At 37.8% G+C, this 18,972-nt stretch overlaps 1 protein-coding gene across 2 annotated transcripts in view; it reads left to right on the top strand.

Annotated features, from left to right (window-relative positions):
• Positions 1-18,972, top strand: part of UPF2 (UPF2 regulator of nonsense mediated mRNA decay) — a 53,022-nt gene that overhangs the window by 1,704 nt on the left and 32,346 nt on the right. For both annotated transcript variants that reach the window (XM_039570936.1, XM_010407789.4), the window contains exons 2-8: positions 3,202-3,581; positions 5,213-5,992; positions 9,812-9,972; positions 10,985-11,182; positions 12,429-12,578; positions 13,477-13,580; positions 13,901-13,986. In XM_039570936.1, coding sequence (XP_039426870.1) covers positions 3,220-3,581; positions 5,213-5,992; positions 9,812-9,972; positions 10,985-11,182; positions 12,429-12,578; positions 13,477-13,580; positions 13,901-13,986 — 1,841 coding nt within the window. In that variant the 5' untranslated portion in view covers positions 3,202-3,219. The remainder of the gene's footprint in view (positions 1-3,201; positions 3,582-5,212; positions 5,993-9,811; positions 9,973-10,984; positions 11,183-12,428; positions 12,579-13,476; positions 13,581-13,900; positions 13,987-18,972) is intronic.

Below are 18,972 nucleotides of genomic sequence, written 5' to 3'. Positions count from 1 at the left end.
AGGGATGTTTGTCTTGTCTCTGTTTTCTCTGTCCTTCCTTATTTTCAGGTATGAGTGCTGGTTTGTCCTGTCTGTTGGCTTACGGAGTTCATGTCATTATTGTGCCTTTTCATCAGTACATTCATGTAAATGTGAGGTGTTAAATTGAAGTTGTCTTAATCTTTAAGTTTCTCTTAGTGTTTCCATACCATCTTCTTGTTTCCTGTGGAAAGGAGACACAGGCGAGCCAGCTGCCTGTTCCTATTTTTCCCTGCTTCCCACAACTTTTGGGAAAGTTGCTTGTGGGACAGTTCTACTCTGCCTGTCACAGAAGCTCTGTGCTGGCTGAGAGCTCAGCCCTTGTGTAGCTCCACACCGGATCAGCCCGTCTGGAGCTCCATGCTGGATCAGCCCGGGTGTAGCTTGGAGGCAGTGGCTGCACCTCCTCCTCCTGCCCGAGGGTGTTTGGTGTCGGCACAAACGAGCTGGCAGAGCCATCGGAAAGGTTTGGGAGATAAGGAGCTGTACATGTAGCAGGTAGTGAGGAGTATTGCAACATACCTGTTCTGGCATACAGAACAAAAACCTATTGTAAAATGAGATTTTTGGGGTTTTTTTGGTCATCAGTGTTCACTGGGAAAAAGTGGATAGTACTGCCTTGTGGTCAAAACCATAATGCGCCCATTTATGCTCCATCCCTTTTCTTTGTATCCCATCTTCTCTGGTTTGCTTTTATACAAGCAAACATCAGATACGTCTTTAAAGCTGAATTCTGAGTTCCTAAATTTAGTAAGAGCTCAAGTACCATCATGATTGTGGTAAATGACCGTGTTGTTAAAAGTTACATGTGTAGCTGGGTATTTTGTTCAGAGTATTGGAATTGTGACATGCTGTTCCAGCATTTCTTTAAACATAGGGAACCTCTTCCCTCTTTGGTTAAGTACGGATTTCATAATAATACTGTTTTAAGATCAGTGGTTTTGGAATTCAAGTAGTTCTGAGATCTTGAGCTCCGAAATCTTACAGCTGTAGACATGCATTAGGGAGCCAAATTTGCTACTGCTTGTTTAAGCAATGCTGATTTGATTTCCATAAATCAGTGTCGGAGATGTTTCTCCATTGGTGCTGTTGCCAGTTGCTGCCAGAGGCCAAGTCCTGAATAGGTTCCCCATTGATAAGTTGTCACTGCACATCTGTGAATACTGATACTGTGAATTTCTGCAAACCATTTTTTCTTCAGAAGCCCTGGACAAGCACCTTAAATATTGTAATACAGAGTTTCATCTGGGTGGGATAAACAGTATATGAATCTCTCATTTTATTGTTTGGGAGATGGCAGAGGGATTGTGCAATGCTTATTAAAAAACATATCTTCTTTATTGTGTAGTCTTATTTATAAACATATTTCAAAATAGTTAATACCAGAAGCACTCTACATTAGATTAAAATGCAAGTGTCTCATTATCCACTCTGAGTAGATGCAGGGCGTTGGTGAATCTAGCATGTTTTCATCATCCAGAGTAAAATGTTAGAAAGGCAAAAGTAGGGGTGGCTATTGGGAATCAAACTGGTGTTACTAATAAAAAAACAGTGATGGCTCATCAGAAGGCATCACATGCAGTGGTGTCCTATCAATCTCACCTATATATGCATTTAACTTGAAGCATGTAAATGTCTGAAAATTACTTATGGTTTTAAGAAATCAATTTAGCCTGAAGTAAATAAAGTCTAGGTGGTTCTAACTGCCTCTTGTGGTCCTGACTGGCCCATCTGACCCTGACATGAGTCAGCAGAATGCCCTTGCATTCTGGGCTGTAGTACCAGGAGTTAACCATAAAGCTGAAGAAGGTGAGTCTTCCCCCTTTGTTCAGTGCTTGCCACATCCAGATGTGGATTCTCTGTTCCCAAGAAAGGCATTGGCAAACTGAAATAAGTCTATCGGAAGATCACCAAGAACACAGGTAGGCTGGAGGACATGATATCTGAAGAGAAACAGAACTGGGTTCTTGATCTGTAAGAAGAGAGGGGAAAATCTTATTACTGTCTTAAAACAACCTAATGGGAGAGCATAGAGAAGATGAAGCTGGGTTCTTCTTGAAGCTGTGTAGGGACAGGATGGAAAGAAACAAACACAGTATGTGCATGGCAATTTCCAGGTTGGTATTAGGAAAAGCTTTTTTTCAGTGTACCTGGAGGGGACCGTTGCTTCTCTGTTCTTGGAGATACTAAAGCCTTAGCCAAGCCTCTGAACTGATTGGATTTGCTTGGAGCAGGGGGCTGAACTAGGTGCTCATCACAGTTTCCTCCTAATCAAAATTGTCCTGTGATTTTACCCTTTTGTGTTCAGTATATGTTACCTTTTTTGTCCTTAGCCAAATGATGCCAAAGCTTAGGGTGCTGGAAACACACCAAAGAGGCTAAAGCCCCTACAAAATGTTGGTTCTGTAGAAGGAGAGAGGAATTCTATCCTTCGCCTTTCTGATATTATTTCTGTTTGCTCTGCTGGCAGGGAGGTTTGTGCATACAGCTTAGTCAGCACTGCTTGCTTTTCAGCTGCTTCTTATGCTGAGTGCAGAGATGCTGGGGAAATCTGGGGAGGGGTGAGGAAAGAAGGAAGTGAGTTGATGCCTTTTCACAGTGAGGATAACGGGACATTGGAGCAGGTTGGCCAGAGGGGTTGTGCTGTTGCTTTCCTTGACACTTTCCAAGACTGGAACCTGGAACAGTCTTGCCTGAACTCATTGCTGACCCTGCTTTGAGCAGGAGGTTGAATTACTTGAGGTCCCATCTAACCTGCATTCTCCTATGATCCTAAGTAGTGGTAGTGGAAGGAGATGTGTAGAAAAGTCAGTGAGATGCAAGTGCATGCTGATGTATCAAGCATGTACTTATTTTTAAGTTGGGGGTACTTTGTTTTCATCAGTCTTGAGTTTTTTTTTTTTCAGATGGACTTGTTTATGTTCAAGATCTTAGATTCTTTGGGTTGTAGAAACTTCAAGATGCTTTTATTTCACAATTCATGCTGAAGACAGCTTTGCAGAACAACATGCTTATAAAATGATTAGTGTTTACCTGACAGGTCCATTCCTTAGTTCAAGAAAACTTAAACCTTTATTTTGAAGAGTCACGCATTTGTGGGTTAGGTGAATATGGGTGGACTGTGAAAAATGGCTAAAATATCAACAGCAATTTAAAAGTATTTATTCTCCTGTGATTCTGCAGGTTTGCCTGGGTAACACAATGCCAGCTGAGCGCAAAAAGCCAGCAAATATGGAAGAAAAAGAATCTCAGTTAAATAATAAAGAAAAAGAATTTAGTGAAAGGCGACCAGTGAGCACCAGGGAGAAGCCAAAAGAGGATGTCAAGGTTGGCATGAAGAGAGAGACTTTAAAGGTTCCTGAAGATAAAAAGAAAAAAATGGAAGAGGATAAAAGAAAGAAGGAAGACAAGGAGCGGAAGAAAAAAGAAGAGGATAAAGTAAAGGCAGAAGAGGAACAAAAGAAGAAAGAAGAAGAAGAAAAAAAGAAACTCGAAGAAGAGGAGAAAAAGAAACAAGAGGAGGAAGAAAAAAAGAAACAAGAAGAAGAAGCTGCTCAACTGAAGTAAGTTGTCTTTCAAAGGTTTAATTGTGCCAAATGCTGGAGTTCTAGTATCAGGATTGTGGTCAGAGTTACAAAAGATGAACTGTTTTGAGTTACTTTTAGTAAGTTGCATGTACTGTTATCAATTTTATGTGGCTGTCTGATTGTGCTTTATGACTTCTAAGAGGTTTTGTGTTTTCACTTGTAACCTCTGTTACTGTGGTCTCTGTTGTGGGGGTTTGATAGTGTTCTGCATGTGATGACCATGGAGAGCACAGTTATGCTTGAGTAAATGTTGTGATTTAACCCCAGCCAGCATCAGGCCACACAGCCACTCCCTCCCCTCAACAGGATGGGGAAGAGAATCAGAAGAGTAAAAGTGAGAAAACTCAGGGGTTGACAAAAAGACGGTGCAGTGGGTAAAGCAGAAGCTGTGCAGGCAAGCAAACCAAAACAAGGAATTCATGCCCCAGTTCCCCAGCAATCCCCAGAACAGCAGGGCTCCATCAAATGTAACAGTGACTTGGGAAGACAAACACCATCACTCCTACAATCCCTCCCTTTCCTTCTTCCCCCAGATTTATATGTTTACCATGATGTCATATGATCTGGAGTATCCCTTGGGTCAGTTGGGGTCAGCTGTCCTGGCTGTGTTCCCTCCCCGCTCCTTGTGTACCCCCAGACTCCTTGTTCGTGAGGTGGGGTGAGAAGCAGAAGAGGCCTTAACCTTGTGTAAGCATAGCCCAATAATAATGAAAACACCCTTGTGTTATCAGCATTGATTCTAGCACAAATCCAAAACACAGCCCCACATAGGATACTCTGAAGAAAATTAACTCTGTCCCAGCCCAAACCAGAACAATAAGAAAGCGCAGGTGCATTTAAGATGAAGTGTTAGTGTCAAAATATTGGGAATACAGATTCTTAACAGGTCTACAGACCATAACAGGAGCAAATCTGCAGTGAGAAATGACTGTCATTTCTGTAATCAATCACAGACAGTTGATACCTGATGGCAAACTCAGAATGTAACCTGGCAGTTTAATATGTGATATTACCAAGACCATGTTTCTTAGTATGTTATCCAAAGGTATTACAGTGTTGAAGGTGGCATCTTTAGACCAATAAAGCTAAGGATTTGGCCATCCTTAGGTCTGAAATATTTCACTTTTAAGATCGAGGCAATGTCATAGCCAAATTCTACCTGGGACAGATATATTTCACCTATTCCAAATTTTCTGTGTACTTTCAATAGCCTGGCAATAAAAGATTTTCCTTTACTGTGGAATATAGTAACCTGTTGAAAGGCTGTTGTCCTCATCTGTAAGAATTTAATCTCCATCTGTAGTAAATGGAGTTTTATGTTTATATTTTTGAAGTCTGTTTGGATTAATATGTTCTGCATAGAAATATTTGAGAAATTTTGTTTTGTAGCAAGTAGTGCTTGCCCTTTGCAGCACAAAAATTAAACAGAGTTTCTGAAGCAGATGCTTTAGCTTTCTAGGATTAGCTTGGTAAATATTTAAGAAAAGAGTAAGGGGAAACTGTGTTAGAACTGCTGAATGTTTTCCAACTGTGACTTTTTTTCCTTTGAGCTGATACCCTGAGAGTAAGGCTCTGTAACAAAAATTACTAACTTTTATGTCTCATAGGGAGAAAGAGGAAGCACATCAGCTCCATCAGGAGGCTTGGGAGCGCCATCAGGCAAGAAAAGAGCTCCGCAGCAAAAACCAGAATGCACCGGAGAGTCGTCCCGAGGAAAACTTCTTCAGCAGACTGGACTCCAGTCTGAAGAAGAACACGGCTTTTGTTAAGAAGCTAAAAACCATTACAGAGCAACAAAGGGACTCCTTGTCCCATGACTTTAATAGCCTGAATTTAAGCAAATACATTGCAGAAGCAGTAGCTTCTATTGTGGAGGCCAAACTGAAAATATCAGATGTGAACTGCGCTGTGCACTTGTGTTCCCTCTTTCACCAGCGATATGCTGATTTTGCTCCTTCATTACTGCAGGCCTGGAAAAAACATTTTGAAGCAAGGAAAGAAGAGAAGACTCCCAACATTACCAAGTTAAGAACTGATTTGCGTTTCATTGCAGAATTGACAATAGTTGGGATTTTCACTGACAAGGAAGGTTTGTCTTTAATCTATGAGCAGCTTAAAAATATCATTAATGCTGATCGAGAATCCCACACTCATGTTTCTGTGGTTATCAGCTTTTGTCGGCACTGTGGAGATGACATTGCTGGTTTGGTACCAAGGAAAGTAAAAACTGTTGCAGAGAAGTTTAACTTGAGCTTTCCTCCTAGTGAGATAATTAGCCCAGAGAAGCAACAGCCCTTCCAGAATTTGTTGAAGGAATATTTTACGTCTTTGACCAAACACCTGAAAAGGGACCACAGGGAGCTACAAAATATTGAAAGACAAAACAGGTGACAATTGAATGTTGTTTTTTCCTTATGAATAAAAAACAGTTTATTTATGAAATGGCTAGATTTGTTGCAGTATTTATAAACAAAGTCTGTTAGCAGTGTGTAGAAGATAAGTGTGTTCTGCAATGTTTCTAAAAAAGGTCCTAAATTTGTTCTGAATACTTAAAAAGCAGACACCAAACAGACTCTTTGAATATCTTTTAAAGAAAATGGAGGTTGACCTTTAGCTGTAATTCTCTTTACTCTCTTTGGTGCTGTTTCCTTATCAGCAGGAGAGCAATGCTGCTTTCCCAGCTGGTACTGTCCTTTTCCAGTTGGCATAATCTGATTTCTCCCTTTCCACCCACATGTATCTAACGAAGCATATGCCACAATTGCTTTGGCTTGTTTACATTTTTAGTGTGCCAGCATGAAGGAAAAAATAGGTTAAATTAACAAGGTATCTGTTATACTCCAAGGTGGAAAAATATATATTAAATAAATGTATTAAAATGTTGGAGGGTGTAGACAATTTGATAAAAGTCCTCTTAAATATCTGTATGTAGTACTAATATTGTAGGGTATAAATATGCAGACCTTGAGATCTGAATAATTTTATTTCTGCCATGTTCACGTTGTTTGATAATTGTTGGGTTAAAGCATCCTGAATTCTCATTATTGGAGCCAGCGTAAACCCAAATGCTGGTTTTAAAACATTAATTCTTAATCCCTTCTGGAAGCATTCCAGTCACATAGAAATGACCATATTACTGTGTATAGTCACATATTTCAGCTAAAAGGCTGGACATCCATCCAGAGCCAAATGTATGCTTGGAAGGCATTAAATTTTTATGTTTCCAAAGCAAGGATCCATTGTGCTGATAGGTTTTGTGCTGCAGTCCTATCTGTGCTCAGCCAAGTTTTGAATTTCACAGGATCATAAACTGACTTGAGGTACTGTCATTTCTGCAAGTACCTCACTAGTTTAAAGTGTGTTACTGACTTGGGTGTAATTCTTTCAAAGTGAATGAATATGAACCTTAATACTTTCACAATTATGACTGGTTCTGGGCACATTGGTTCTGTCTGGTGTTTCAATGAGTGGGTGTTACAAAGCCTAATGATATGACAGAAAATAAAGTGAAAAAAGTTTCTGAGAGGTATAAAATATGGTAAGAAACCAAGAAGAAGAAAGAATGTAAGTGATCTGGGAGAGAGAAATATACTTTAATATTTACTTGTATAACTGGATAAAAGTGACTGCACAGAGCCTGAGCAGCCTGGTCTGACCTCATCACTGAGCCTGCTTTGAGTAGATCAGACAAGGGCAGATGAGGGACCTCTTGGAGCACCTCATCATCTGAGTTATCCCTGTGAACTTGGGTGCAAAGCTTTGTTTTGGGGAAGGAATGTGAAGAACTGTGGATTAAGAGAACTCTGTTATTTCTCTCTCTGAACTTCGAGGTGCTTATTTTAACTCCTTAATAAAAGTTGAGGAGTAAGTTTTGTTAAATAAGACATCAAAAAACTTTCCTACCAAATTTTGTTTGTTTACATCATCTGTAACAAATTCTTGGCGTTTGCCCGCTATGGAAGTGTAAAGCATGAGGGAGGGCAAGACAGAAATTTGCTTAGTAAGAAGTTTGAGTACTATAGAAATCTTCCTAAACTGTGGATTTTGGGAAGGTGATTGTGCAGTTGGTTCCTTATTTGCTTTTGAATTTTTTTTTTTTTTAATGTGGGTGGCAGGTTTTTTTGGGTGTTTTTGGTTGGTTGTTTTGTTTTTTTTTTTTTTTGTTTTAACAAAACAACCAATTATTCTATTGGTTAAAACAGTTCTCTGTGTATTAAAAATCTGATCCATTTTGCTGTAGTTTTTTATTCACACTGTTATTCCAGAATCATTGAAGTGAGTAGGGGAATGAACTGTTCCCTTTAGTGCATCAACTGTGTCATATGTTTAGGTTATGATATTTTGTCAGGTAAATAACTCATCAATTTATCTGTGTCAGGAGAGCGACTGTGAAATGATTCAAGCCTTACAAATTGGTTGAATTAATTGAAAATTACTATGCTAAATTAACAGTACTTTAGTGCTGTGTTACCTGTGGAATCACTTAGGTAAAATTAAAGCAGACTCAAGTGTTGCTGGTTAAATGGATAATTAGGAAAAGTACCTTGAGTTATGCTGTGACTTTGATATAGACGTAACATAAAACCTGGTGGTCATTGGGTTACACAGCTGAGGGCACAACAGAACTTAACAGGCTGTGTCATTGGAAGGTAACAACTTGATTCCCAAATTCTAAAGAGAGTTTTCAAAAATAAGTGTTAGCTATAGAAGAAACTTCTTTTGTCTAAAGATGTGCTGAACTTGCCTCATGGTGCTTTGAAGTGACATCAAGTGAGACAAGTACTGTGTGCTGTACTTGTATTCAGAGGTGAACCGTGCTTTTTAAAGTTTGCTTCATTTGCTTTAGCTTCTTTGAATTTGTTAACAGTTGTCTTCTTGGAACTGAAATTGAGAACTGAAAGTCTTGTACTATTGTTACAGCACTTTGCTTTTTTTGGTTTTTTATAATAGCACAAAGCTTCAATGTTCATGTTTATAAAGCTGCTGGTATATTTTAAGTTTAAAATATGTACGCAGTGGACAGTGGTCTCCATGAAAAAGCAATGAATTTGCACTTAATGTGTTTCCTGAATCCACACTGAACTATTGCATTTCACAAATTGTCAGTGGTTATTTAATTTGTTAATTCTTTTTTGCTGTACTTTGCAGGAGCAGGCAATACATGTTAAATAAGTGAGAAATAGAACTTCTGCCAGCATTAGTGCTTTTTGCCCTTTAGCCAGACACCTGTGTCCACTTCTGGTTCTGGGCAGGCATAAGGGATCTTGTTGCTCACCCTGTAAATGTGTACAAAGATGACTTGTTCTGCAGCTAACCTGGAACAAGAAAACTGATATCCCTCAACTGACATTGCCTAAACTATTTCGGAATTTTTATGCCACAAAATGCTTGCATCTTTTGGCAAGACTGTGACCGTATGCCTATTGCATAATGAAAGCCTAATGGTAGTGGAATCCTATAGATGATAATGTAAAGATACAACTTGTTTTGGAAATTGTGGCATTTGCACCTTTTTTTCAGACTTCTGATGCTTTCATCTCAGTGCTGGGTGCCTGGTCAGTAGTTCCAGCACTTGTAAGTAGTGATTAGGTTCCTTCAAATGCAAGTTACTTTTGACAACAGACTTCAGTTTTAAAAATTGTTATTTAAAACAAGTATGAACAGTTTTGTAAAAGAAAATAAAGAGCAGCTGAAGAAACAAATGTAACTGCTCATAATTTGGACCAATAGCCTTGAAATAACTTGGTTTATTGGAAAGTCAGTGGGCTGCTTGCAAATTTTTTGACCCTGCTGGTGATAATAGGGTATGTAATCATTTAAGCAATGTGGAAATGGATTGTTACAGGTGCAAAGCAGCTTTCATCCAGCTTTCATCTAAGTTGAATGTTTTATTTTACTATTCAAGTCTTTTTAGTACTGTTACAGCCTAATTGTGGCAAAGAGTAAGTGGGCCTTTCTCTTTGGACATGGATGCTGGAGCTTCTGTGGCTGTACTGTCTTCAGCGGGATTGAAGTTGGAAATTCAGTGTGGTTTGAAAAAATAATAGTGTCACTTAAATCTTTGCTATTGCAGTCTAAACTAGAATTCTTACAGTTCCCTCAAAGAGGGCAGGTTAGCTTTGCTCAGAGAAATTCATAGTGGTTCAGTATAGCTCAAATATATTTTAAGGAAAAAGGTGGTCTTACTGTAAGTTTGATTTTTGTAGACGCATTCTCCACTCCAAAGGAGAGCTGAGCGAAGATCGACACAAGCAATATGAGGAATTTGCAATGTCGTATCAGAAGCTGTTGGCCAATTCACAGTCTCTGGCTGATCTTTTGGATGAGAACATGCCTGACCTCCCCCAAGAAAAACCAACACCCGAGGGTAAGCCAGATTCTAAAGCAAGACAACAGAACCCTGGACTTGGCTTGGATGTGGTGGGAAAACTAACGAAACCCTTTTACAACGTGTTCTTTCTGCTGGTTTCATTTCATTCAGCCTTTTTCCCAAAGGATATCAGCTAATGAATAATACATCTATTTTTTTAAGTTAAAGTAATTATGCCTAATATGTAACCATAACTATTGTATATTCTGTGTAGTTATGGTAGCCTAAGTAATATATCTTTAGATTTGTTTCTGGGAATAGAGTGATAAATGGGAAATTAAAAATGTTTTTAACCTGATCCTTCCCATTTAATATTATGCAGTTTTTAGTATTTAAAAACTGTTAGAGTTTTAAAAACCAATACTGTTAAAAAATATGTTTGAAGTCCATTTTGGGTCATGATGTTATGGGCAGGAACATACTGTTAAGCCAAATAAATCAGTAGGTGTAGCTGTCTGGCCTCCTGAGCAGAAGTGCAGCTTTCAATGCCTTTAAATCTAAACTTTGAGATTTGTTGAGATGTTACTGAAATTGTGAGTATCTTTTGCCTTAAATGATCTTGAACTTAAAAAGCTGTTTTTCTTGAGTGCCTCTAAATTTTAAATTGTTCTTTTTAAACTTTATTCTTAAAACTCAGTGGTGTACAGTTCATCATATTCAAAGTGATTACTTTTAATGCTAATGTTATTAAAGTCTGTTATAACTTTCCTTTCTAATACCGCATAATGTGCTGCTTAGTTTTACTTGATTTGACTTCCTCTCTGATTCTGTCTGCATTTTCAATTAAAATGAAATTTACAATTTTAAGATAATTTCTTGATATGTCTAATACTAAGACTGAATTGTTAAAAACACTTTAAAGTATGCATTGCAGTATTTAAGTGAAAACAGAGGTAGTAATAAATAGTTTAACTCTTTCCTAAAAGGACTCTTAATCTCTAAGGTGCTTCCTCATAGAAGATTGTAAGTTTGTGTAAATAATTTTCTTATGGTTTCACTGTTTTTGCAGAGCATGGACCTGGTATTGATATTTTCACACCAGGAAAGCCTGGAGAATATGACTTGGAGGGGGGTATCTGGGAAGATGAAGATGCTAGAAACTTCTATGAGAATCTCATTGACTTGAAGGCTTTTGTGCCAGCAATTTTGTTTAAAGATAATGAAAAATATTCCCAGAACAAGGATTCCAGCAAAGATGAATCAAGAGGTAGGATGCTTGATCAATGTTTTCTTTAACATATCTTGTCCATCAGATAAACAAACTTGATGGAAGTAATGAGTCTCCAATGAAATAATTTGTGGTAATCAGGACAGTACACCAGTTTGGATGAATTTTTAGGGAATAAACTAGATGGGGTAGGGATTATATCTGGTTATTAAGGAAGAGAAAAAGTAAATGCATTTTAATACTGTTAGAATTTTAAATTTCAAGTAATTGGAGGTTAACCAGTGTGAGTAAACACAAACTTTTCTGTGAGAAATGGGAAGTTTTCCCTTTTTTGCAGATGTTAAGTGTTTGGGGTTTTTTTCACTGTTACTTTCTTACTAAGTTATTAATGGTAGGTGACTTTGTCAGCATAAAATTTCACTAGCTTAAAAGACCTGGGTGGTTCCTCACTTCTGACACAGCCCTCAATTCACAACCAGGCATGTGCAGACTTTAGGTACAATGGGATAAAAAGTCACCATCCCTGTCTCAAGGTGTAAGAGAAGACAGATGTTTGGATAATTCTGAAATTTCCCTGTAAAGATCTTTAGATACTGGAGCAGCTTGCCCAGGGAGACTGGAATCTTTGTGTTAATATTTTAAAACAACTGGAGAAATACCTGAGAAATCTGGTATGAATAGTGTTCATCCACTTTGACCAAAAGGTTGAACTGGAGATACCACCGAAGTCCATTCCAGACTAATTTTGTCTGTGATCCTAAATATGTTACTTGTTTGTGAGTCTATATTTCCATATGATGTGTGCACTGTTTAGAAGTTGTCACACTCTGCTTTGAAAATTTTTAGAATTTTAATAAGGTTATCTGCTTTGAAATTTTTTTTTTTAAATGAAGCATTGTCTGGAAATGGTATTGGAAGGAGGCCTGAAAGAACAGTAAAATTCTGTAGGTAGTAATCTCTTGGAAAAATGTTCAGTGTTGGACCAGTGTCATGGTCCGAGAAAAATATTAACTGTTCTTTTCTGAATCTTTATCAGATTCAGATACTATTTTCAAGGAAACTAATAATTTTTATGTGACCTTTTATAATAGCATGTTATTTCTTCAACACCTTCCTCCTGTTCTGCTTTTTCCTTTTTCTCCTTCATCTGTGTAAAAGATTTCCCATTAAGACACTAAAGAGATGCAGGTTTAGCAGCATTAATCTTCCTGTATTCTAATCATGACTGTGTATCTTTAACAATTTATTAGTATTTATTTGGTATTTCTACTAAACTTGTAAACAGATTCAAAAGATGCCAAAGATAATAAGGAAGCAGGTGGGAATGAGGACCTGGAATTGGAGCTGGAGAACCTGGATATTAATGATGATGCACTGGAGTTGGACTGTGGAGATGAGGCAGAAGATCTTACAAAGAAGCTTCTTGATGAGCAAGGTAAAAAGAATTGGTTTTAAGAATTCTTTTTCTTCCTGATTTGTTTTTTGAACTTGATTGTTTTAGTTTGTAGATTGTTGAGTGCATTCAGGGGAATTTATTTATTTATTTATGAAACTAGTTGCTAGAAACTGCTAGGATTGTGATGAATGTTTTTGTAACAAGTCATACAGATACAAGTGAAAATTATTTTAAAGCTGTTTATGTAGTGAAAGTTACTGATTCCTTCACACAGTTTTTAAAAGTAAGCAAATGTAAAGGCAGTTGCCTGAAAAGTGACTACAAAGAGGAATGTAGACTTCAGTGCATAAATTACTTTTCTCATCAAATGTGCTTAGGGTGCTAATAAAATATTTTCTGTTTCTAACTTTCCTTGAAATCTAAGATTCAGCTCTACCTTTTGAATTGGTAAAGACTTTTCTTATGTTATGGCTTTACGTAGCATGATTTAACAATTCTAACCTCTAATTATGTGTGAAGGGCTGCAAATGGCACCTTGGCACCTCTAAAAGTGTAGCTGTGTTCGTTTGACATGGGGAAACAGCAGCACTGTGTTTCTTAAGAATTTTTCTTAAGAATTCAAAGGTTTCTTTTCGTGGTACCAAATAGTGGGAAAAGCAAAATCTGGTGTTAAGTGCCAAATTCGTAGAGGAGAGTCTGGAAAATTTCTGAAGCATGCCACAGGTTTTGCAATTAGAAGATAACAGTAGGGGTATTGATCTGGTGAGATCTTCATAGCTGATGTCAGGAAATCAGAATTTTATATTCGTGTTTATAATAATGGGGGTGAATACTTAACAACTAAACATTACAAATGCACTGTTTGGGAAATATCTTCATAAATGATTATATCGTATAGCTTAAAGATGTGTGCTGCTTGTTTATTTCTCTCTGTTAGAACAAGAGGATGAAGAAGCCAGTACTGGATCTCATTTAAAACTCATAGTAGATGCTTTTCTTCAGCAGCTTCCAAATTGTGTCAACAGAGACCTCATAGACAAGGTACAGTCATAATTTTAGTTTTTTCCATCTTAAAAGCCATAAAGCAAGATCAGATAGATAAGAAATAAGCATTTTACGTTTTGGAGTCTGGCAGTAGCTGAATTAATTTTTAATCAGTCTGTATTCCTCTCAGTGGACATGTTTTCTAACTATGTCAGTTCCAGCCAAAACTGAAGATTTTTCTTTATGGTTATTTTTAAAGCAGCTGCATGTGATAGAAATAGCTCTATAAAAGCCATGTTTAAAAACCATTTTCTGTTGCTTTAATTAAAATCCACTCTGTTAAAGGGGAAGTACTGCATTAACTTTCCTCTTTATAGGCAGCAATGGATTTTTGCATGAATATGAATACGAAAGCCAACAGAAGAAAACTGGTACGAGCACTTTTCATAGTTCCTAGACAAAGGTAAGAATGGAAGGGGAGCAAGCTGGATCCACCCATTTGTTATTTAATTTAGCATCTGCATGTATTTTTTAAAACCAGTGTGTATTCCAAGTTGCTTTTGTTTATTCCTGATGTGCACTTCTGGAGTGGCTTATACTGAAGCACCAAAGAAATATTTAGGATCAATGATCCACACCACAATATTTTGCCAAAAACTATGGTTTTTAATAAGGAATTTCTTTTTTTTCCGGTACTTGGTGTTTATAGCAGATCTCTCTTCATTACTTTTTTTTAACTGTGAAAACAACAGCAAAACCTACCTGATACCAAAAAGGGAGGATTTATTTAATTCAGGACAAGTTGCACTTTTTTTGTGTTAGAGCCTGTGGACAGTTAGAGCACAGTGTAGTTTGGAAGGAGGAACCTCTTTGAAAATCCATTATTCTCTTTGCATAATCTGCTAAATTGGGCTAGATGACAGTGCTCCTGAGGAACTCATAAATGTGCACAGCAAAAGGAGGTCCTTTCAGACAGAACAGCATGATGGCTTGTAAATTCAGCAGTGTGATTTCATGGATGGCATGAAAGCAAAAGTTACATTCCTGATGTATTGCACTATCAAAAAATTAGTATCTCAGACCAGGCAGTACTATGAACACAGTTAAGAAACTCCTAGAAATGTGTATAGTCTCCACACTGCCATTGATTTATTGTCTTCCCAGTGGTAATTCCATTGCCCTACAGATCTGTATTAAAAGTAATAGTCTTAAAAATACTAACTTTTCTCACAGAAATCAACAGAGCAGGATAGATAGTGGGGGTTGCCTTGAGGAGCTGCTACTTTTGTGACGTTTCTGGTCTCCAGTAGTTGGAACTAACGCTGAAGTGAATGGCTCAGCTGATCTTCTCACTGTTGATCCTTAATTATAAATATGAATTATTCCTAATATTAAGAAGTATTAACATTTGATGTACAATTCTTTTTTAATTCCTTTTCCTGCTGTCTGCTCTGGGACCTGCTTGACTAACGAATACTTAAGCTACCTTGATTCTTTTAAGATCTTAAGTTCAGTTGTGTTTATCTGCCTGCATTGGTGACCCCATCTCTGGGTGACTCAGCTGGAGAATCAGGATGTTGACTGAGCTGCTTGTTCTGAACACAAGCAGTTGGAATGTAAATACCAGCTGAATTGCCCATAGATGCAGACAATTTGAAAGGGCAACCTATCCCAATATTTAAGTAAACTGTATTGCTGCAGTTGGTAAAAGAGCAGTTCTGCTGTGTGTCTTCAAATCAACATTTAAAATCCTTTCTGATGTAGAAAATTCTATATATTCTATAACACACTGCTCCAAGGCTTTGTGTACTGTGCATTAGCGATGATTTTGCTCTGCCTATCTCTGCACTGAGCCATAATGATACGGCTTTACCTTCCATTATTGTTGTTCCATGCTTGTTTTTCCTAATCCAGGAATTTTTGCAATATCTCTCCAGGATATTGTAGGAGAAGAAAGCTTGTTATGGTTATGTTTCTGAGGAGGGTTTTTTGTGAAAGCTTCAGAGGAACAATGTCCTTGAGGTTGGAGATAAGGCAGTATGTTTTCCAAAAGCATTTCGTTTCCAAGCGTATCAACTAATGCTGTCTATGTTTAGCTGCTTTCTTTGCAGCCATAATGAGGTATTTCAATAACAGAATAAGTTCTGTTTCTTCTCCTGAGATCAGTTTTGGGAAATGTGCAGGCATGACAGTTTTACCAAGAAAGTGTAAAACTGGTTTTGTGTTTGAAGAGTAACACAGACACTGTGAAATCAAGGTCATTATGTAGTGTTGCCAGGGAGCTTTATTGCTACCACTAGGGTTGGATAGATTGGGACAAATTAGGATTCTTCAAGACAGAAAACTTAATTTGACAAAAAAGGCCATTTCTTCCTCAACTCACTGTAGATCAGTGTTAGAATGCATCTTTACCCTGCTCTGTTGAATACAGATGAATGGATCACATTTACATTTTCAGCTGTGATTTGAACCTCCAACCCAATAGAACAGAAGGCCTTTTAAAAAGATTTTTCAATGCCAGTATGAGTGGCTTTCGCATTTGCATTGGAGGATTGGTTTAAAACTAAATATTAGCCTTTTAATCCAGAACTGTAGACAGTGATTTAACCCATACTGCTCACAGCTTTAGGACTTTCGTGTGGTTCTTGCTGTCTAACTGCATTATCTTCCTGTACACACAGTTATTTAGTTTTGCAATTCTGTAACTTTTTTTTTTTTACTTCACCATGAGAAGTCTGAAATCTTTTCTTAGGCTTTAAATTCTAAACAATTCTAGACAAATGTTAAGCAGTATATAGGGGCTGTTGTGGCTTCTGGTATGTTTTGATGTTGCCATCTATGGTGATCTGTGAAGTTGCAAGTTTACAAGCAGTAAGAGATCAGTTGTTCACATAGAAGTTTTTAGTGTTATTATTGGTTCATAACTCAGGAGTTAGCTGCTTCTTAAATGTTAAATAGCTGTGCACATTTTAACTCAGAAGCTGCAAGCCTCCTGTGTATTTACTGTCAGCTTTTCATCCTGAGACTTCTCTGCAGCAAGGTCCTTTTTGTTCAGTTGAACTTGACTTATCAGTGTTTCAGTGGCCTGTTTCAGTTGAGGATAAATTGAGGGATGTGCTTGAGATCAAGGAGTTTTATGTCCTGGCAAAGAAATAAAAGACAAAAGTGCTTCCCTGGTAACATTCCAATTCCACAGCATCCTTCTCTTCCCACTGAGCAATGTGGGTGGCACTTGGTACCTGTTCAGGCCCTGTGAAGGCACTGCTTTTATCCATTATGATTACGCTTGGGAGGCAAGAGTCCTGGCTCCATTGCTCCATTCTTTAAGCTGTCTTTCTTGTAGAATCACAGAAATTAGGAAATGCGCAAAATGCCCCCTTCACTCTTCCTGGGCATAAAATTCTGGATGCATCCATTTTGGAGAGATAGCAATTAGGACTTGGAGAAAAGTTTTTGTGTGGGTTGATTTATGATTGGCTTTTTTTGGGGTTTTTTTAAATAAATTGACATCTGAAATGGTAGAAAAAATATATGCTCTTAGATCTTCTACAGATGTGCAGCTCATGTGACCCTGAGATCCAGAGCTGATTAGGCTTCAGTCCATGGTATGTAGTCTATGTGGCAGTGATCAGAAGTGGTGCTTTTTATTGTGGTGGTGTATATTCAGGGTGCTTAACATGGACTTCAGAGTGACTGACTCATCCCTGATGCCAGATCTTGCTTCATAATGCAAAAGAGCAGGAAGAGAAAGCAATACTGTGGGGTTTGTGGGGGTTTAGTTAAGTTCTTTCCCCCTTCTCAAGAGAAATAAATGCTTCTGGGGGAAACAAAGTACTGGACGTACCAGTAGATGGTGCCACTGATACTGGAATGTCTCCACTGCTGAACATGAATTTTTGTCTCCCCTGAGAGGGAACTAACTCAATCTCTGACTGCCAATTTCAGCGTAATTAACCCAAGGCTTTTCCTTACTATATTTCATCTATTTAGAAATACCCAGTCTTAGTATGCTTCCCCATGAAGAAACCTTTTGTGTCCTGTAAGAGAATAACAACAGTGTACTCTAAGACTTTAATTTTCCCCCAGGTATGCTCAGTTTACAGAGATGAAATTATTAGCTCTCAGCAGGCAGGTACTTGTTGAGACCAGAATAAAGCTTTCTGGTATTTGTCTTAAAAGAGTTGCCATACAGAAATCCCCTCAGTTAAATACACCCTCTTAGTTCAGCCACAGTCCTTTCTTAGTTTAGCTTTTGTGGGTGTGTGTGAAGTAGTGATAATTTCACTTCCCTCAAAGTTAATGGCTAAATGCTTAATAACATGGTAGTAATTTGCTGTGGGTAGTGAGCCTTGACTGTGTGTTCCAACAAGCTTGAAAAATGTAAATACTGCTTCAGTTATTGATTAACAAAAGAGATAAAAACTGTTAAATAGGTAACTGAGATACCCACAATGTTTCACCAGGAGTCTTGTGTGTTATCAGGAGGCTGCCTAGTTGTGTTTTTTGGGGGGAGTATATTCTGATGCTTCTAATCCACAATTTAAATACATAATTGTCTCTTTTTCTGTAAGTAGGTATTAAATGTCTTGGAAATGGGCTCCAGTGACATAGAAGCAGAAAGAAGAAAGGAGGCAGTTGTGGATGCTTTGTTTTGGGGTTTTCATCTTGATGCTTTATGCCAGGACAAGCTCTGTGTATCAACCGTGCTTTTGGATTTTTTTTGTCAGCATTTTTTGTCTTTTCCTTTCCTGAGCAGTAGGGAAAACCTTAATCCTTCATAAACTCAAGATACATTTTCCCTTACAGGCAATTTCTCAGTAGAAGCGTGTAAATTTAGGATGTTTCTCTCCGCTTAAAAACTTTGGCTTGTTCTAGAGTTCATCTGTTTACTGCATTAACTTAACATTCTGAAAATAAACCGAAAATACTTCCTTCAGCTTGTTAAATGATATTATGAGGCCTCAGAGTGCAGTTGGTTTCTCTGCATTTAAAACTGATATATACACAGCTGGTTTGCATAAATGTGCAAAGGAAATGGGTGTGAAGGCATGTAATTAAGGAAAGAGAAAATGAACTAAGGAAATTCTATAGCAAACTTGGAAATATTACCGTTTGTGGGAGTACTAGCAGAGTTTTGGGGAAAAGGGTGGCCACATCACCTCTGCTCATCTTTGTTTTATGTAATAACTACTACATTCATTTAGAAGTTTCCCACCTTAAAAGTAAAGATATACTCTACCTCCCTGGTTATGTCTGCTGCTTTTCAGAAAAAATATTAATACATTGCAATAACCCATGGCCTTGTCTGTAAGAACCTTTTTCTGCATGTTGAGATGGATCTGAATTTTCTTTCTGTTTGGTAATTTATTGAAGGTCAAATTCTGTAGTTGGTGGTATTTAGCATTTTACCTATGGCAGTAGTTAAAAAGGAAATTAACTATGAAGTATT

The sequence above is a fragment of the Corvus cornix genome, chromosome 1A, assembly GCF_000738735.6.
Source record: "Corvus cornix cornix isolate S_Up_H32 chromosome 1A, ASM73873v5, whole genome shotgun sequence".
Taxonomy (NCBI): Eukaryota; Metazoa; Chordata; class Aves; order Passeriformes; family Corvidae; genus Corvus; species Corvus cornix.
Note: the sequence above shows the minus strand (reverse complement) of the source record. Positions and strands in the feature narration are given on the sequence as shown.